Here is a 22,344-nt window from a genome sequence, read left to right as displayed (position 1 = left end):
ACATTTAGAGCCAAATATTTGGAAGGTCATTTTGGGGTCATCCGGGTCACCCAGAGATCATCTGAGGTCAAATTGATACAAACTGCTTTGTATCAACTTTTGAGTGCCACATCGCTCCCTTTGGTGGAGGCATCACGGTCGACGGTGTGCGTCGAAAACCGCGACATCCGAGAACCGCGGTCCATCTAGTTCATATTGTTAACAGTTTCACCATTTTCTACTATGAATTTTTAAATAACATTTGCAGTATTGAATATAATTTACAAGTCATCATTGGTTGGGCTAAGTGTACATGTAGGTGTATAATATTACCTACTCTCTGTGTAATTATAACACCTCTTTTCACCACCTCTTTTTCAGAAGTATAAAAATAAAAGATAAAAAAAAATCATTTTGATTTTTTTTCCCTAAAAAATATTGCGGCGATGAGTGCCGCACCAGCTCTGACAACCCTGTATCATGTCTTTCATAGGGGGTGTATGCTGTTAAACTGGAACAGCACAATTCCCTTGACATCCCTGTAGGCTGATATTTGTGTACTGATGTTGAATTGCATTCTCATTCAAATTCCGCAAATAGCACAAGATATCGTTGTTCTTAACTTGCAGGCCATTCTTGGCAATATTGTTTGTGAAAATACCAGCGATTGGTACTCTAGTGTGTAGAAGTAGGTTACAAGGTTTTAACCGGCGATTGATTTGGGAGTCAATATTTTATTGAAGGATCCAGTCAAATTTTCAACTGCTCTACATTTGACATGGTCAATTATGTTATTTATATGTTATAGCATTTATGAGTTGCGCTGAATTTGCAAGTCCCAGTTCTCGTTTAGTGCCAGGACTGTTTGATTACCCAACTATTTTTAGTGGAAATTTCTTGTGCAGGTATGTAGTAGCACTGTTTTCGGGCTCTGCTTTACTACTATACTAGTAGTGCATACATTGTACTATCCAGCAGGCCTCAAATTAATCGAAGGCATCGAAGGCAATGCCTTGGTGCCCTGCATTTCTGTCGTTTTCAAGCCATTGAAAAGCATGTAATTGCCTTGGTGCCCTTTGCAAATTTTTAAATTGCCTTGGATTGACTGCCCTTTTAAATTTTTAATTTGAGAGCTGTTATCCAGAAAGGTTGCACTAGCTCACACTTTTCTCTCAGTCCAGTCCTTAGAGCTGGTTTTGCCCCCCCTACTCTCTTGGCTTGCCTCTCTCCCTCGGCAAGCATATTTGTGTGATACCATTTGTTTGATCATATTTGTTTGAGGTTCTGCGAGGGTTGCTGACTGGGACTACCGTGTAGGACATGTTTCTTTTAATACTTGCCGTGCTTGCATTCATTATAGATTTAATACTAATTGAATTAGTGTTATCAATTTATTATTATTGAAAAAAGTTATTAACAGAAATTTTTCTTTTGTTTTGTTCTATTTCTGCAGGTTTTCTGTAAGCAGTCATCAAATAACATACATACGCAATGAGCAGAATGTAGAAAGGTAAGCTTAAAGTAGATTTACACTTGACTCAATCGCTTAGCAACAGTAATGTTTAATAGCACTTTAAAAAAAGTAATGAGCAGTCGTACTTGAAAAGTAATTAATGCATTGCTTGTCATTTTTAAAATTGCAAATATGAGTGATCAGGCTTGATACTGCTGCACTTGCAAATTTGATTGAAATATTAAAAATATCACTTCAGAAGTGCACATCAACATGACATCCACATTGATGGTATTATTTTATATTAATTCACTTTTGTAAGTTAATGATCAATAATAGTAAATTATTTTTGCAAAATAATAGATCTGGCTAATACCAGAGGATGATTAGTCAATGCAGATCACATGACAAGAGGTTCGGGGTTGAACATTTTAAAGTTATGAAAACAACTTCACTTTTGCAAAAGCAAAGGTTATCGTTTGATCAGCTCGATGCTCTCAAAACGGAAGTACATAAGAGGCTGAGAGGCATGTGTGCAAATTGCTTTTCTGCAAAAGTGATCCGAGTATTAATGCAGCTTAACGATAACATCCAACGAGATGGAAGTACCATGTAGCGGTCAGTCACAAGATTTAAAAAGTTGAGCTTTGCAAATCAAATTGAAGCTTGACTAGTCCAGTCAGAAGTAGTCTGTGATACAGACCATGTACCTATATTACCCATAGTGAGAGAAACTACTGGGAACCACACATTCATCCCAATTGCATAATTCAGTAACCTCAATTAAACAATCATAGTGCAAAATTTGACCTCAATTTGCAGGGTATGAGTTTTTGTATTCAAATTTTTAGAGGTCATTCAATGAATATACAAATGTATTGGGGTTAAAGAACTGTGCCCTGATAAATGAGCATGTTGTGGATCCTAGTGTATGCTCACTTCTCTCGCTATTTGAGGGGCTAGTTCAAACTGCTGGTGGGCTTAATATATTGGGATATTCCAGATGAAATCCATACACCCCCTATGGAAGATATGACCTAAATCTCCCACACAGGGGGTGTAGATTTCAAACGTAGACACCCTTTCAGATAGGCCCATTTGATATTCATACACCCTGGTGTGGAAGATTAAGGACATGTCTGCCATTATGGGGTGTATGGATTACGATCGGAATAGCCCATTTTTGAAATCAAGAAAAATAAACTAGCTGAATTCCTTGTTTATTCTCACTTTTTTGTTGCCTGAAGGTTAGATGGCCAAATATGCTTATTGTAAATGTGTGGGTTCACTGCATTATATCATACCGTTCCACTTCGATCTTGCTGTAGATGTATTTGTTGTATCATAGGAATTGTTCACAGTCAGTGATAAGCAGTCCAGGGCAAGGTTTACATTCAAGAGGCAAAATAATACTGAACTCCCCAAGAAACACTCCGGAAATCGAAATAATCTGGTCTGCCAGTTTGGAATCTATACCGCTACATAAAAGCGTCAATGTTTACAGAGTGTGCGTGCCCATCATCATGTGAAGTTTTTGTCTTCCGATTGCGGCTGCGAAGCATACATACATTGTACGTTTGCGTACATGCCTTACAGTGACAGAGGTCAGGATGTAAGGTCATTGGCATATGCCCTACTTTTTCTGTGCTCAACAGACTGTTTGTTTAGGGTTGTCAAGTGTTATTACTGATGTACTTTTTGGCCTTTATTGAGTTAAAGTTGCCTTCCATATACACGTAATCTGAAGGGTTTACTAGTACTACTGTGTTCAAAAAGTGAATGGACTTGTAAAGACACACATTTCTTAAGTAAATAAGAGGCCTGTGAATTGAGGCCATTTCTCATGCTAGTTCATGTGCTTCATGAATAGAGCGTGACTTTCTCTCATGCCGGAACATTTTATTTTTGTCTATTCAAATATTTTAACAGTCAAATGGTAGAAGTTGCTGTGAACTTTTTAGTTGCCGGATGGTACACAAGTTTGGTTTGTGTAGGGTAGGGATGTGACGCTGAGAATTTGAAAGTGAACCCATGCATATACTCAATTTTTTAAAGAAATTTGTACCTACATGTATCTATAGATATACCCAAGTCAAAATATTCGGCCAAACTTTTCCCCCATTTTTTGACATTTTTTGACATGTATATATTTATGTGAGGCAAAATTTTGCTATTTTTACTTGCACAGATTATTGAATTTTGATGTTAACCAATGCCATCACAATATTAAAGATTTCACTAGCAAGGCACAAATGTGCATGAAGTCATTAAGCCAACACTCGCTGCTCACCATAAGACCTGAGTTTGATTTCCCGCAGTGCAGTACAAGTGAGCATCAGAGTTACATCATGGTTACAGATACAAGACTGTCCTCCCAGATTTGGCTCTGAATAATCTGGTTTCATTGCAAGGGTGAGAGCATGATTTTTGGCATTCGGTGAGAGCAAAGTGTACAAAATATGGGGTCATTGGGTGAGAGAGGAACTGTTTGGATCTAAATTGGGGGGGATTGGGTGAGAATATGACTTTTTTTAAATGGGGTCTTTATGTGAGAGCCTAAAAAGCCTCGAAAATTGAATTCGTAGTTCTAAAAGGCTTCAAAGGGCTTTATTATTTCAAAAGAATTAACAAAATCAGTGATAGACGAGGCTCGTTGCTGTTCAGATGGAAATATATGCAAGGGTCAAGGTCTTTGGGTGACAGATCTAAAGTAAAAATATGGGGACTTTGGGTGACAGAGCATGTGCTGGTAATGGGGTCTTTGGGTGACAGCGATGGTGAAAAAGGGGGTCTTAACAGCCCTATGTACGAGTACGCGTCACCTCCGAAGTGGGAGTGCCCCCCCATTTCAGCACATCATGTCAAATAAAGCTCCCATTGGGCGCCCCATTCCTTTTTTTAAAGGAATTTTTATTAGATCTGCATTCTAAAATCGCACCTGTTCCCATATTCCTGTCCCGTCTAAATCGGTTCCATTTCATTATTGTCGTTGGGCAGGAAAAACCTCCTACATGTATGTGTCATTGGTCCCTGAACATGTTTAAAGCAAAACCTCTTATGTAACCTAGGTTGGTAGTTTTGTTTTAAACATGTTCAGGGGCCACAAGCACATAAGAGGTTTTTCCTGCCCAATGATGTTATTGCGCTTCACAACGGTGCCTTGAGATCCTCTTGGTAGGATATCAGGGATTGAGTTTTAAGGCGTGCGAGTGCGATTCGCACGCGCCGCACGCCTGAAAATACGCCGAGGGTGCGATTTTTTTTTTTTTGTAAGTTTTTTTTTTTTTTGATTTAGAATGTCCTGGAACTTAAGAATGTCCTGGAAATATTTTAAAATTAAAAAAAAAAAAATTACAAAGATTTAAAAATTATAAATTCATGTTCAAAATAGGCAAATTTATAATTGATGTTCACATTACAACCTATTTGTGAAGTAAAGAAGCATACAAAACAAATGCATTTTAAAATCATTCATAGATTATTATGTGAACATAAGTTACAAATTTGCCCATTTTAAACAAGAATTTATAATTTTTAAAATCTTTTGTAATTTTTTTTTTAATTTATAAAAAAAAATCCAGGGACATTCTAAAGTTCCAGGGACATTATAGCGACATTCTAAATCCAAAACAAAAAAAAAACCTTAAAAAAAATTAATTAATTACAAATGACACTAGCAATAAGTCCAAAGTCCAGGGACATCTATGCAGTATACACCATTCATTACCCCAGAGCTTAACAATGGCCAGTTAAAAAAAGGACATGTATGTTGTCACAAAATTTTGCTAAGTTTTAGCTGAAAATGAAATCATAGTCATACACCAGCTTTGAAAAAAGCACACCTTGGTTTATTTAGGTGTGCGATTTGCAGCACACCTAAAAGCACACCTCGGGTTATCCAGGCGTGCGATTTACAGCACACCTGTCACATTGCAAAACTCAATGCCTGGGATATACAATTATACATGTAAGTAGTATGTTGCAAATTCTTGTATTTAATATATTAACAACTCACCCAAATGTAACATATTTTGGAACTTGCCATTGAGCAAGTGTAAAACTCAAGCTCTGTTGCCCAACTCCCAGTATGTGTGCGATCTCTATCCAACCATGAAGCGCATTACTCAGAATGACATACTTTTTTTTCTTAGACTCCAATTGATTTCTTAATTTTCATCGGCAGCTTTAATAGCGACTCAAATCAGATGAAGCGTACTATGAATGGCAACCCATCTCGCTGTTAAATTAGTTTCCTGCATAAACCAATACGACCTTTATCCACTAATGTGTAAAATGTTTTTTTAATAATGGGTTTTAACGCGATATAGCAAGGAATATGTGTACACGTAATTGCATAGTCAAGGACTTTGAATGCGTTTAATCAAGTAGCAAATGTCATCCGCCTTACACTAAACCGGGGCTGATAACTTTACAGTGATGATAAAATCAGCATACAAACAATGTGTTTAATTCATTTCCCATAATGGGCGTCAAACTGGATTGTGATTTAATGTTTTGCATGTTATGTACTCATTTGAATCCAACAGACGATAATAACAATTAGGCACACGAAGCTTCAATCTGATGCATCATGGGAAGAATTAAGGCCACTGAATTTTTGTGGGCATTTTGTTGTTGCGTCACGACACTGTAGCCAATGCCCCTGTCATACTTTCAACAGCAAGCGGCATGACGTATCGGCCAATCATAATCATTGTGTCTGTTTATCGGCAATGGGTGTTTTTTAGGCTGTTCAGCGGCAAGCAGCATGACAGGCAGCTCTGAGCTTTAAATAGTTAATCCTCAATGAAGTTGTCATGTTAAAAACGGAATGTGAAAACCATGAACTACCCTACCCCTCTGAGCTGTTCTAGGTGTGCCTGTGAATCTGTGGTAGCGATCACTAAATATTAGTGGACGCAGTGGATGACCGAAAACACAACATCTGTCGCAACAATTAAATGCCCGCTCTAGAATATGCAGAGGCCTTGGTAACAAAATTTGTAAAAATGATGAAGGGTGATAAATTCTAGTTGAAGATAGAGAATCTATTACTAGAATTCAACTTGCTGATGCATGATGCCCCACAGGTATACATGGGTGATAGTTGTCTACTCCTCCTTAGGTAAATGCAATTAATTATTGACATGTATGCTGATTGCTTTTTATGCATGAATGTGTGTGGAATCTCAATGGGAAATGTATCATTCTTGAGTTCCTCCCTCAAATATGTACAAGTGTAATTCATAACATGCAATGATACTCTGCCACCACTATTACCGCACTGACTCGAGTTTAGTCCCACTCCGTTTTTAGGTGAACATTTTTCATAATTGGGGGATGGGACTATACTCGAATTTAAGTTATTTATTTTTTTGATTTTGTAGTGTCCCTGGACCTATACTCTGATCAGCTCGTAATAGGCGGGACTCATAACATCGTGGAATTATATTGAATGGCGTACACACAGCATCTACACGAACTGCGCTATGCGTTTTACACATGCGTAAGTTGGAACTTTATTGAGCCACGCAGTAACAAAAACTTGATAATTCCCACCTATTAAAGCGCTGATCATAGTATACAGCTATATGCTAGGATCATTCATGGTTCACTTACTAAAAAAAAAAAGAAGAAAAAATTTGAAAACTTGGGGGTGGGATTTAACTCGAAGGTACTCGCATCAGTACGTACGGTACTATCAAGACCTTAACTCTCTCCACGCGGAAGTTGATTGCAGACGACAAGTTTCATTTTTCTTTATATTTCAAATATTTCAGAAATGTAAATTTTCATGACTATATTTGAAATCAGCGTGAAGAATGCATTTACAAACAAGCCTAGTATTGGTTCAGTGGTTCTTAAGATAGCTCTTGATATTTTGAGAAATTATCTCAAAACTTGAGATGCAAACTAAATTTCAGGGGGGGCCGGCCAAGATTGACTGCATTTTGACGTCGTCATTGGTTTTACACGTAAACACGAACATGTCTCAAATAATTCCAAAAGTGTATGCATGTTATTAAGCACTATTTTATCAGTCTAAATCCGTTGAGGTTCGACAGTGAACCTTATTGTAAGTACTGTTTTTAGAATGTTTTGTATGAATAACACACGATATGTTTATGATATATACTGAAAAATTCTCCCATCGTGTATCAGTGCTTGCTTGGTCTAGCGGTAAGGTTTTCGCCTCCCACACAGAGGGTCCCGAGATCGATTCCCACTCCCGGCTAGAATAAAAATTTTTTCTTCACATTCATTTTGAATCCAAAAATATTTATTTTCATGTGAAAATGTATACATTGCACTGAGAAATATATATTTTGTTCTGTAACGGGGCCAATAGAGCTAAAAATGTGTCATATTTTCTGCTTTGTTTACACTATTGGCTGTTGCCACATGAATAATGTCGGCCACCATCGTCTGCTAAATTTGAGCAGTAAGCTTCCTCCTTTCCATTTATTCCTGTTCTACTATAATCTTGGTACAATCAATGATCTCACTGGATTACCTGAGTACGTATCACATTCATAATTGTTCATGTATTTTGATAATATGATATGATTGAAAGCAAAATCACGACAATGTGGCAAACCTGACATTCAATTTGATCGAATGTTTAGTTTATAAAAAAAATCCCTGAAAAGAAAATATTGTTGCCTGATTTTCCTTGCTTTAAGCAACACAAGCGAAACACATTGATTAATATAGTGCATACAGAATCTTAACAAGTATGCAATATATACATGTATGCTAGTAGATGCATGCTAAATATAGTCATGCTATTGTTTTCATTGAAAACAAATTAGAAAATTCTTACAAATGGTAAATCAATACTCTTCGTTTTAACCTTGCAACTATTGCAGGCTGCGCCTCAAGAAGAAAAGTACAGTACCCTTTGATGCCTATGTTAGGTACATAAACACAGCTCTGTGTTGATCAATGTTATCGTGGGAAGCCGAATGATGTACACATTTCATAATAAAATTGCCTGTTCAGTACAAAACTATCAATATTGAACATTAGCATTCAAAAAAGTGTTAACAATTTGCATGCCTTAGAAACGTACTGTAAAGCACAATATTTTGCTGCACAGGATTTTTATTACATAGGCATTTATTAAGCGCAATTTCAAGCGATCACAGCGCATATACAAGCATTATACAAAAGAATTGCGCTCCAAGATTTCTTACCCAGGCCGGGTCGCAAGCAGACCCGCACACGATGTCATATTTATGAAAAATAATCATTTCTCAAAAAATCCGTCATTAAAACTGTTGAAAAGTACGTCAGTTAGGTAAAATGATATTTTTTTATGAAAAATGGTAATTAATGATGAGTAGTGAAAAGAATGTACATTATTAATCTCTGTTTTTGTGACACCCTGTGCTATGAATCCACTCAGCCCAATCTGTATATAAAAATGGGCATTTGTACAGATTTTAAATAGGTGTTGTCTATTTACAATTTCCTGTCAGAATTTGTGAAGTGACACCCTGAATAATTTAACCAAAAGCAGAGAAAATAGTCTAGATCTGGATGATGAATATAGTGAGCAGAAATGTACAATAATCGCTGTTTTTGTGACACCCTATACTAGAAATCTATAAAACTCAAGTCTGTGCATAAAAATGTATACACATCTGAAAAGTGTCCATTTTATTTGAAGTGAATTTTATTTGTGAAGTGACACCCTGAATTTGACCAAAACTTGTTCTCTCTACTACATTTCAAGCATTAATGTGGTATGTGTTTGTTGTCATTACAGATCTGTGGCCCAGCTCAACTCGCGATCGTCTTACTAAGCCGGACCAATAGCTAGACAGCCAGGACAGATAAACATAAACCCCAGGTCAAAAATGCATGCCTCTTGAATGCATGGATGTGTACAGCCCTCTTGGAGTTAACACGCACACCTTAGACAAACAGGATACTTTTAAGTGCAGACGACTATCTGTCCCAAGGGATCGAACCGGAGACTTCTTCAGATGGCCTTGTTATCACGTACAAGGAGTCCACGGTAAACATTAGTCGCCCGCTTGTATAAATGCAACGATTGAAGACAACGACGGAAGGACTAGACTAAAGTAGTGTCTATTTTCTTGCCGCTGTCATTGAATCATCGATATTTTCTGTGTGGAGTAGGTTGGATCGCGTGAAGCACATGGCAATATCGGCTTAGTGTTGGTAACATGTCGGTCAAGCGGTAGAGCAAATTAAAAGCAGCCGTGGAAGTTGTATGCAATGACACTGCCTTGCTGATGGGAATATTAGCAGTGTACATATTGCACAGGAGTGTACTACTATAAAGCAATTTTGTTTATACTACATAAGCTTTTGTAATTGAAAACAAGACAACATTCTATTTGGAAATATGGCCCGGAGACTTGTGTATTGTAAAGTGGTGTTGGCTACCTCTATGGTGTGGTTCTTACTGGATATAATACTCATCATGTACTACAGTGAGTGCGGGAGCGATGTCAAATGTACGCACGACGGACATGCGCCAAGAGATTTACAACAGAGTAAGTACTTGGGGGGATCAGTTAAAGTGTACGGCAGCTGAATCGCTTAATCCATCTATTTAGTTTACTATATTGATCAGGATGTTGAGTTCAAGGGGATTTGCAGGTTGATTGTTTAAAATCATTGGGAAGAATTTACGTATGCTGTGCTTGTAAGAAGTCATGTCAAATGAGACCTGCTCCCACAAAACCAGGACAAAGTCGCCAAGGCTTTATTTGAGATACATTCCAATAAACATGCCAGAATTCGTCGCTGTTTTGGCATACTGTCGTATGACGAAAAATGCAGTTTTGAGAAAATCGCATTTAAAGTTTTTCCAAATTTTGAAGACCGATTGGAGAGCACCAAAGTAAAATGTGTTTATTATTATCAAAGAATATAATCAATAATATATTTGTCTTTGTCCTCAACATGATACAAACTTTTTATTCATTCACTAATTAGAAGTAATTAATCTGCAAACTGATACGGAAGTACGTCAAAATATGCACAATTTGACAACCTATGTATTTATATGATAAGCCGTGTCATACGACAGTATGCCAAAACAATAGGCAACTGCAGTTCCACAGTGGCCTATGGCGACGTATCATGATACGACTATGATACGACTGTATGCCAAAACACAGATTGAAGATTGAGGGGGGGGGGGGGTGTTACATAAAAACCATGTTGTATCATACTATTAGTGCCATATCTCATTTACTAATTACATTTAGGTCTCAAAACTTTGTGAATATATAGAGTTTCATTCATAGATTTTGAATGTTAATATCACTCATTTTGCCCAAAAATCGTCATACGACAGTATGCCAAAACAGCGACGAATTAATAGAAAACAAAGCAATTTTGAAGCTAAGGATATATTTTTGAAGGACAAAAGATTGAGTAATCATAATTTGATATCATTTTAATAAAGCTGACAATTTGGGCAAATTGAATTTGAACTTGTCTTCATATCATAATTTCCCGATTTTATTGGGTTTTGTGGGAAAGACAAACAGGTCTCAAATATTGTCAATTAACCTGTGTACTTTCAATCAACAGGCTTGGATATTGAATTGAGTTGACATGCATGGTGTATGTACATTCATCCTGCATGTTTGTGTGTTTATGTTGCGGGGAGGGGGGGATGTGTGTAGGTGTGCAATTCTAAACACTGTCAAATGAGGACACATACATGTATACACACCAATTACCATGGACATGCAACAACTACGTAAATACAGACATTCTCGTGTCCTTCCCCACCAGTGTATTGGAAACAAAATAAAAATCCTTGGTAAAAAATGCAGCAAGCGAGGGATGTCTTGTTTGCCTGTATAGGGTCAGGTATTTGGTGAATAGTAAAACTTCATACTGGTCTACAATTTTGGGTATAAAAAGGTTTAGATAGGTCCAACGTAAAGTTGATGGTACTTGATTGAAATTCCCTGGGTAGGTAGCAGGTAGGTGTGCACATTTATTAAGGACACACATTGGGAAGAGTTTTTTTGCACAGCCCCTAACACACACTATCTCTTGCCTGTCTCTTGTTTGTACATACCATATCATGGCAGAGAATACAATGGATGGGAACTGGTTAAAGCCAAGCTTTGGGGTAGGATTTTGGAATCTTCAAATCCAACTATGTCAAAATGGTCCACAATTGGGTACAAATATTTAAATTAAATAAAAGGTCCGTAAATGGGTCATTTTTGGTGTTTGTACTATTAATAGTCTTAATTTAGTTGACAACTTGACATTCATTATAAGAGAAAATAATGTTTGTATCATGTATGTATTTTGCAGTTCTTTTTGCCTGTGTTTTGTAAGTTTGGGTTCTAGCTTGCATGTTTGTGCACAATATGCACAGTGATAGTTGGTGCATGCTCTGCATACATTTGTATTTTTATAATCCAGTTAATTTTGGCACTTTTATGATTGACAAATGGGTCTTTTGCCTGTAATTGATACATGGGGCTTGCAACTCACAAAGAAAACTATATCTTTGTATAATATAAAAAGTCCAAGTTTTCAGGTATTTTCTCAAAATATCAAAAGCTATCTTAAGAACCACTGAACCAATAGTAGGCTTGTTTGTACTCATTTTAATGCATTTTTCATGCTGATTCCAAATATGTTCATGAAAATTCACATTTCTGAAATTTTTGACTTAAAAAAAATTGAAACTTGTCGTCTGCAGTCGACACCCGCGTGAAGAGAGTTAAACTACAATCCAATTCAGCACTGAAGTCCAAGACTGAATAAAGTTATTATTATTTCTTTAATTCTTGACAAGTTTAGCGAGCATAAGGGGAAATCTGTCTTGATCACACATTTGATAAGCCTGTATTTAGTTACACTGCAAGCTTCTTATTGTGGCTGTCTGCACAGGTATACTGTTGCTAAGGTACCGTCATACCTGCATAGTACCAATGCTGCTACTGCACAGGACCCACAAGCATTGGTGCTGCACTGGTACTGCACTGGAACTACACTGGTACTCCCCTGGTACTGCAAAGTACCAGCCAAATACCTTGGCGACAATGTACCTGTGCAGACGGCCCCAATAGGAATCTTGAGTGCAGATAGCTAAGTATATATATTCTGCAAGTACGAAGTAGAATGTATTATGTTTACAATTTTAACGGACCTTTCAGGAGCTGATCAGAAATCTTTGGAAATTAGTTCAGAAGATGTCGCATGCCAAAACACATTCAACCAATAAATATCTGGCGATTTGAGTGTTTCTTCGACCATGCAGTAGACATTGCGTTCAATACGCTGTGTCATGTAAGAGCAATGTGATAAATCATGTAAATTATTAAGTAAACGCCACACGCTCATCGAATGTACTGTCGACAGTGTGTGATTGGTTGTGGTGTTTACTGTTGTCGCGCATAGTGGGTGTTTTTCGTCAAAAGTCCTCCTGAAAAGGTATATAGCATACAAAAGGAGTCATATCTTGGAAACTTGTAGCCAATGTTAGCATCTCCGATGGCAGTGTCTGTAATTCTACAAAAGTATGTTGGGTATCATGACTTGTTTGCATATAATGTCTCTGGAGCAAACATTTTGGTGTGATTTTGTCGCTTTTACAGACTGTGGACAGATCAGTCAAATAGGTTGTGCAAAATCAATTTAGATAGATCCTTGGGGCAGTTCTAGAAACTTCCAGGTGTTGGCTAAATCTGGGACAGGGGGTCGTCAATGTGAGTACCAAGATGCAAGTTTTCTTTGATGGCTACAGACAGTGTTAAATCTGAAGTCAAATCGAATGATTCCAGTGGCCATCCAGGCATGTTGTCCCCATTGCATAACATTTTAAGCGGCCATATCCGAGCATGTTGTCCCCATTGCATAAACTTTTTAAGCGCTATTTCTGCACGACTAGCTCGATAAAGGAAGCAGAGACAGACTGGGCAGACTGCACATGCACGTACTGGTTTTTCAGCTTTTGTGTGACATTTGCCCGTCCAAGAGTTTGCCCGAGCAAGATTTGGGAAAGGAGAAATTGGATTTCAGATTTCCTCGTGCATATTGCTACATGACTAAATGAGATGTAAACTTACTTGTAATCAGTGGCATATAATGTATGCTGTGTTATCAACTGGGGGACGGGAAGGGGGCATGTTGGGCATGAAGGGCGCATGTTGACCCCCCGGGACAAAATAAGAGGGCACAATTGCCCCAAAGTTACGTACATCTAGTGTTGGTCCGGTTAAAATTATGCCACAATTGTCCTCATTTTGACCCATTGTAGCATTAATACTTCAATTTTTTGCACTTCACACACATTTGTCCACAGTCCTGCTAAAGTAAATTTTAGTAGCAGTTCAGCAGTACGATTTTAAAATTCTGCCCCTCCCCTTGGCATGGTGGCCCCGATACGCCCCTGTATGTAATTCATTGTGGTTTATAATATTGATTTTGGAGCTGGATGCGGGAGCAGTACAGTGCTTATAGGCTAAAGTGCCATGGATCTCCTTTTCCTCCATGTTTGAGCCCCATTACAACCATCCACTCCTGCGTAAACCAAGCTGTTTTACCGTCATAGCATTTACATGATGGTACTACCCATTTATGCACCTAAGAGACAATAAAGATATAAAGGGCCTTGTATAAGGCCAAAAAAAAAAAAAGTTTGTCTCACGAACATTTGCCAAAAAAGCTAAGTGCTATGCTTTTTTTTTTTTTTTTTTTTTTTTTTAAATGTATTTTTTTTTTTGTTTTTTTTTTTTTTTTTTTAGCCTGAGACAAATGAAAATCACAAGACAGGTATTGGAAAACTACAAGTGGTCTTACAATGAAAGAGAAGCAACAAATTTACAATGTTAATATTCTGTAACTGTATTTTATTTGCCTTCCTAGAGCTGATCACTATTAAAAATCAGTGCAAAATACAAAGTTACGATACAAATGTTGGTATGAGCGATCGCAGAGTTCTCCGTAGGCTAAGTCCTTTTATATTGCATCCACTTTGCTTCGTCGGCTTTACGCTCCGTGCCGTTGCAAGGATGGCGTGAAACTAGCGAGACTGAGGCTACGGTGTGGGTTACGGGCTATCTGCAACACTAATGGCATACGCGCTGCCTGACATTTTCGATGGTTTTCTGACATTGAGGAATTCATTTTTACTACGTTGGTCGAACTATCGGGAACCGGAAAAATCGGGAAAAAAAAAACCCTTTAAAAAGGCGGTAAGCGCGTAAACAAACGCGCTGTATCGCTTTCACATACTTATGCGCGCGGGTTCGTGAGACAAACCTTTTTTTTTTTTTTGGCCTAAGTGCACAACGCAATGATACCACTGGGGTTTGAATCTGCACTCTTGCAATCATGAGTGGATGCCTGCATAAAAATTTCTCTCAGAGATTAAAAGACGCCAAAAATACAGAAAATAGTTCGGTTCACAGGTTTTCAATAATACATACACTAGGATCCAAAACATTCTCATCTAATAGTGCACAGTTCTTTAACCCCAATACATTTGTATATTCATTGAATGACCTTTGAAAATTTGGGTACAAAAACTCATACTCTGCAACTTGAGGTCAAATTTTGCACTACTATTGTTTCATTGAGGTTATTGAACTATGCCATTGGGATGAGGCCATTGTGGTCCATAGTGATAGCGACCTAGATATAGTTTACTGTATTATGTGTCTCATTCGCAGATCAATGTTGCATTTTACGACAAATTTGCATGTTTAGACATTCTCAAAATCCAAACTTTCTTCAAATTACTCCATCGCATCGTAATACATGCGTAAAATATAGTTATCATGGTAAAATTATGACGCATAAGCTCATTCTCAAATCTAGCATTCCGTACTCGCTTTCAGATTTGAGATCATCTCGGGTTCATTATACGGCAAGAAGCTCTGGCAAATATTCCATAACGCTGGTATTGGGTTTCATAAGGAGCCAACAAGGCCGTATTTTGTAGAGATTACCTTCCATCACTCAAATGTTCCTCCTGGCCTATTTGAAATTGCATTTCACTTATATTAAAGGAATAAAAGAAATTTCAAACCTTTATGTATAGGGACATAGATAAAGTTCCACCTGCATGCAATGCTATTCTGGTACAGGGGGCGTCTTCAATTTGGTTTGGATGGGAATGTGTGGCTGGAATTTTAAAAATGTAGCCTGATATAAAATTTGATGGGGAAAAAACCCCAAATATACAGTCTGGATTTAAACATGATGACATGAAAACAGTTTCACCAACTTGATTGCAAAAGCGATGACAAAAATTTGAATTATTACAGATTTTCAGAGAAAGTCTGAAAAAGTGCACCTTCCCATGATAAATTTCTGGAAATTTGTGACCAATTATAGTAGGCCTGCCAGAAAGCCCAGAAATACGCAATTTTAGAGGCCAATGGCTGATTGGTTTTGCATTTGGAGCCAAAATATGTGATTTGGGCTGCAAATAAAGAAATTGTGTATTTGTAGCAGCAGCCCTAACTTATTATAACCAGGGACAGGCGATTTGCGCGGAACTTTCTTTCCGCGCAATTCCGCGCAATTTAGGGATACATGATTTGCACTGAAAAAAAAAAGTTCTGCGCAATTCCGCGCAATTTGCTATTTTTTTCCGCGCAAAATCGCCTGTCCCTGGCTATAACCAAGAGCCTGAAAATGCAGCCCTTTTCGCAGCACCACGTCCCTATTCCCAACTCTCCACCAAGAACCTCCCCCTGATTTTTTTGGTGACTTGCTGAGAAGCATTTGCAGGCTGGGAGTGAATGTTGTCAGGGTGCTTTTGTAAGCAGGACATCCGCAAGCCTGCAGCACAAAATAAGATGTTGAAAAGAGTGACCTACAGACCTATATATAAGTAATAGAATACCTACAATTCACAATGGTTGATTTTCCCTTTAAACATAGTCCGTTTATTACACTATATCAGACACAGAATCTTAAACATGAGAGTCATCTAGGACACAGTTCTTTAACCCCAAATCTCAACGCATTCATGGAATGACCTATGGGTACACTGGGTATTAAACCTCATACTCCACTCACAACTTGTGAGCTACGATTTGTTGATTGGTGGTTTATGGAACTACATTTTACACATAGATTTAATAAACACGTAGATTGGAATGTTCCATGGCTGTGCCTTGTAAGCGTATTTGAATTCAGCTGATGCTGGTAGTGCGTTTGGACCTGGCGACATTGCTCATCTGAGCATACACGGAGCGCTCAACTTGTCAGCACTTACGCGCGGACTAGGGTGATTCACAAAAAATGAAATTGGTATTTTTCAACGGGACACCCCCTCATTTTGTTCATTTTGATAATAAAATCATACCTGCAAAATATGAAAAAAATTCAAAAAGTTTAGGGGTGCTACCGGTCAATGAACTTTTGTACACAAAGTCAATGGGATTTATGAGCCATTTTCTTTACAACACAAACAAGCCATGTTAATTTTCCCTGATTGTGCCAAAAATATTTGATCATAGTGTGAGTAATGTCCTTAAAATAAATGCTAAAGAAAATTGTAAAATGTTAACCCGCTTTCCAGAAAATTGCATTTTTGTGAAAACTGTTACATTTGGGGCAAGGCAGTTGCTGGAACAGCCAAAATATTATGGTACTTGGCTAATATAAAGTTGTGTTTATGGGGCTCTAGTTCTTTCTTTTTTTTTTAAATGTTTTTTTTTTTTTTTTCTTTGTTTGTTTTTGCTTTGTTTTGTTTTTACTTGATCATGATTATGTGTTGTTTTGTTTTGTTTTTATGTAAGTGTAGTGTAATGTTTAATGTGTAATCCAGTAGTAAATGTGTCTTAGCCACTCTAGCTCTTGTCACAAGTACCTTGCACAAGGTGTAGTTTTGAACTGGCCACTATTCAATGTTGTGACCCCAATTTATATACATTTCTTTTCAACCATGGTGAATCTAATCCTTCCTGTGGTCATTCAATTCAAACAATACAAATCTTCATCAGGTATGGCCATAATGACCACCCCTGATACAGATGTATGGATTTTGATAGTTACTATTACATAAGATTTCAAAAGCTGGTATCACCATTGGGGTAAACTAATATGTGAAGAATTTTAATCTTTTTTTTTATCAACAGTTCAGTTCAATAAGGTATAAATTTGGGGTGCCTGGTGGGATTCCAGGGATATCCCAGGGTATTCTTTTCTTGAGCTACACTCCCTCTGTCACTTTTGAAACATTTTTTATTATTACAGTCAACTATGAACTTTAATTTGGTAAAAACCCATGTTAGGTATATCATTGAACATTTACTTCAGTTTTGGAAGCCTGGTAGACTTTTTAGGCCCTGAAATAAGCGTTTGAAATTTTTGACAAAAAATCCCATTGACTTTGTGTACAAAAGTTCATTGACCGGTAGCACCCCCTAAACTTTTTTGAATTTTTTTCATATTTTGCAGGTATAATTTTATTACCAAAATGAACAAAATGAGGGGGTGTCCCGTTGAAAAATACCAATTTCATTTTTTGTGAATCACCCTAGCGCGGACTCTTGTTTGTGTACGCTCGCGCTATTTGCACTATTTTTGAGCTTGCTATCGCACCCCTCACTTATCGTTGATCCCCATAGCTTCATAGGCAACATGCCTACCTTCTGTGGTATGCATGTATGACATTGGATTGAAGACCATTTTTGGTTCATAGTCATTTGGATCTCAAATATGACTATGACTCTCTGCCAGGGCAAAGTCCTTTAACACCAATATGTGTGTGTACACTCATAGAATGACCTTTGCATAGATTGGGTACAAACACTCATACTCCACAACTTGAGGTCATTTTCTGAGCTATGCTTGTTGAGTGGAGTTCATACATGTAGAACCATGCCACTGAGGTGATGCTATAGCCTCATAGTGAGTGCAGTAATAGTTCTTTTATCACTCCAAGACAGTTTTATTCTCCTTCAAGACATCAGTTCTAATACATGCCCAAGTTAACATAGTCTGCTGGCGACAACTGGCGTGTAAGTCATTACAATCTGTAGTCAGTCATTGCATTTGTGTACTATTTGTGACATATATAATTTACTTCACACTTTGTTATATAGGCTATATATCGTATTATTCTTTATCCAGTTGGGGGTGTGCTGTCCCGGGGTGCTGTCAAGTTAATAAGTAGGGAAGTCTTGTGCACATTGATCAAAATGTGTTCCAGCTTTATTGTCATCGTACTTGGTATTTTGCTGTGTGTTGTTCAGTGAATTATTGTACGCCGTCTTGTAGAGTGTTGGGTAAGGTCCTTCAGCAACTCTTCCTGGTTATCGGGTAAAAAGAACTAGGTTGCGCCTGGGTCATGCGATGCTACGCAGCTTCTTTAGCGAATGAAATACTGATGTGATGATGACGTGATTCAATTGGCCAACCAGAATCCCACTTTTTTGTTTACACTGTAAACACCGCCAAATCAGAAGACTGCTGAAGGACGCTGCCGAATACTACGTATAGTCTGAGTCCCAAGTTAGCATTTCAAACCAAACTCCTTGTTTTTTCAAAAGTTAATCCCTCACTAGTTGTCAGATATATTGTTCATGTAGAATTTGTGTTTATGAATTAATTATGATAAATATCATGAAAAATACATCACTTCAGGACTTTTATTTGGCCAGGCTTATTGTGTGTGTGTTTTTAGCTGTAGCTTCAGGTACTAGGTGCGTACGAACTCCATGTAAGCGATATGCCAAATATGTTGCATCGTGAGAGTGAAGGAAGGGGGATATATTCTAGCTAGATATCACATGTCGGTATGGATTGCTAGATTAATACTGTTTCATGAGGAGTTTCATTGGCTAGTTAAGTGGTAGACATACTATTTATTGTACCATATTCGTTCTATTAACCGCCCAGGGTGCTTAACAAAGTAATTTTTGGTGGGCGTTTTTTTAGATTGTATAGCAAAATGTGATGCGATGTATCAGGCTATATATTTATGCGCTGCAAGTGACGGACAACAAAATACTCAATTTTGTTAAGAATTGGATTTTGCATGGCTACGATTGAGATCTGATTTTAGGTGATATCATTAAAATCTCTTGTATAATTAATGAATAAAATTGCATTTTTTACTAGAATGTCCCTCTCTGGTGAAACAGCAGCCATGATTTGTACTTACGTTGCAGCATTATTATTGCAAATTATGTGATAAACACTGGTTTAGAAATAAGTGATATGTACTTTGGGGTTCAATGTTATCATGGTTACATGTATGTACCATCTATATGATGAAATTATGTGTTATGTATAGCACACAAATTTGAAAAGTGACATGTATGAAATTGAATTTAGATAGATCTATGCGATCAATGTGGCATACTCCACCTGCAAGTGAGCTGTAAGTCCAACATCAAAACTGTGTACATTGTATTCCACACCGCCAAATGGAATCTATTTGAGGTCCTGTTGTAAAAAACAATGACGTCCAACCTATTGTTTGTTCTAGTATAGTTTGAGTGATCAGGCAAGAGCTGAATCCTAGTTGCCACTAAGAATGGATAGATGAGTCACTTTAAAGTTTGAGGTAAACAAAATTGGAACACCAACTTTTTTGTTTGCTAGTTACTCTAAACACCCTCCTGAACATTTAAAAAAAAGACTAAAAAGGACATAGGAAAAAATGGTAATTTGCATATATTCAAAATGGCCGCTACATGTAAATATGCAGGGCTCAAATTTTTAAATTGGGCGAATGTGGATGAAACCATCTAATTGTATTCCTCTCATTTTTAGGATTCAGAAACAGTGTAGTTTGACCTCTCTTCGATGTTCAGATCTTGAGTTACAGACTAAAGGTCAAATGTCAATTTTTTGTCCCCACCAATGTCCACAGGGGTTAAAAAATCAAAAATGCTCCCGATTTTGATCAAAGTGGTCTCAAAATTTTTGCGCTTGGAACAAAATTTTAGATCTCAGATGTTTTGTTACTTAAAATAGTCGCTCTTAAATCTTGTGAAGAAAATGTTTTCCTAAGGCCAGTAACCAGTATTGTACATGTCTCTATAGGACTGGCATTTGGCAGTGTGAGACCTGCAAGTCCAATGAAAGACATCTACGTTTAACCCGGGCGTCTAACCGACTACAGGTTTCGCTTTCACCTGTTTGTCCAGGCTAGATCAAGTCAATTTTCATTTTTCTATACAATTATGCTGCTGGCCACATAGGCAGGCGAATGAGCAACCATAGCAAGATGCGAGTTCACTGCGAGTCGCCAGCCATCATCAGGATTGACATGTCTGCATAATTTATGAATGGCTAATGATGCCTGTAAGTCAACTTGTTGAAATTAGATTTCAAATGGACAATGAAGATAGCAATGGGACAATTACCATGATTGGCAGTCAAATTTAATTGGATTGCAAAGTCCTCAATGTGTTCAATAGCGAACTTGAAGAAATTCAGTTTGTACATGATTCATGAAGATAATAAGGTCCACGTATCCATAAAATAAATATATTTTTTTTAATGTGAGCTGTACTTTGAGCTTGTCATCAATAGTTTTCTCCTCTGGTAGAGGCATTTTGATTGGGATGACTTGAATCGACGGATCATGAGTGGAAAGAAGGAACTTAATATTCCCCTGCATGAACACCATCATCAGAGGTTCTGACTGATATTAACACATACCGCACACTCATTATCGGAAATCATTAATAAATGAGTAGGTGATCCATGAATTAATAATGAGTTGATCACTATGATACTGCTCCCGATTCCAGAAAAATATAGCGCGAATTATTTTTTGATTAAAAACATATACAGCTATCTACTGAAGATAGCATTTAGCATCTCATTCCTATTCATCATCCCTTTCTACTGTAGATATCATGTTTTACTTTATTTGTAATCCAGTTTGGCTAAATGAAAAATGGCTATATATCCTATCCTAAGGCTCTAGGGTTTGAATCCCGACGGCAACAAACAACTTCTTTATCCATCTTCCCTCTCTTTTCGTTCCTTCTTTCCTTTCTGATAGCCAAAACCACTTTTAGCATTAGGGTTAATAATTGGCATTAATTAAACCCACCTAAATTATGTATGAAATAAAAATTGATATAATCAGTTTTAACAGGCAAAATAAAATAAAAATTTGTCCTGTAAATAACTTAAAAGGCAATAATACACAGAAAATTGTGTGGAGGTAGTAAAATACAATGGTAATATTTGACCCCTTTTAAAGAATTCCTTTGCTTGATTAATGGCTGAGGTTGCGTGCCTTTGATTACTTTTGACTTAGGGAGTAAAGGCATTGAGGTTAATTAGTGAAGCCTGGATATTCGGTAATGGAGGGGTTGGTACATAGTATTAAAGGGCTGTGCCTTGGGCATTGTACATGTAAAAAAAAAAAAGAAAAAAAAAGCGCAGTGATTTATAGTGCGCTACGCACAGGCACAACGCCTAGACGTTGATCCACAATCCTCAGCACACTTTACAGGTTGTCGCTGACCACTACATAATGGCCCCACATCATTCCATAAACCATTAAACAACAATTCAGGGACTTTGCTGTTTCAAGAGCGCACACCCTAGACATTCCACAGATAACCATCGCAACCAGGATCAGCTCCCCGAGTTTCGTACGGGTTACAACGAGACAAATTAGCAGTGAGTTCCTTGTCCAAGGGAATTTCAAGCTAACTCAATTTTTCCATGAGAACATACTAGGCACCTCCAGGGTTCGAACTCACAACCTCTCGCACCATAGTCGAACGCCTTATCGATTGAGCTAACTTGACTGCTATATAATCCTCGAGATTATGTATAGCATCGTTTTGTAAAATAGTGCTACATCAGCCAAGATCCATGAAAGCAACATGGTTCTCGAGCAAAAACTTGGGGAAAATCAGCCGTGTGAATTGTCTTGAGGATTCCAAACCCTAAGTTTGCTCCCA

At 37.6% G+C, this 22,344-nt stretch overlaps 1 protein-coding gene across 1 annotated transcript in view; it reads left to right on the top strand.

Annotated features, from left to right (window-relative positions):
* LOC140159383 (polypeptide N-acetylgalactosaminyltransferase 1-like) overlaps positions 1-22,344 on the top strand; it is a 240,578-nt gene that overhangs the window by 33,425 nt on the left and 184,809 nt on the right. Inside the window, 2 exon segments of the mRNA XM_072182839.1 lie at positions 1,433-1,489; positions 9,204-9,960. Of these exon segments, the coding sequence (XP_072038940.1) occupies positions 9,810-9,960 (151 nt within the window). The 5' untranslated portion in view covers positions 1,433-1,489; positions 9,204-9,809.

The sequence above is a fragment of the Amphiura filiformis genome, chromosome 8, assembly GCF_039555335.1.
Source record: "Amphiura filiformis chromosome 8, Afil_fr2py, whole genome shotgun sequence".
Classification (NCBI taxonomy): Eukaryota; Metazoa; Echinodermata; class Ophiuroidea; order Amphilepidida; family Amphiuridae; genus Amphiura; species Amphiura filiformis.
Note: the sequence above shows the minus strand (reverse complement) of the source record. Positions and strands in the feature narration are given on the sequence as shown.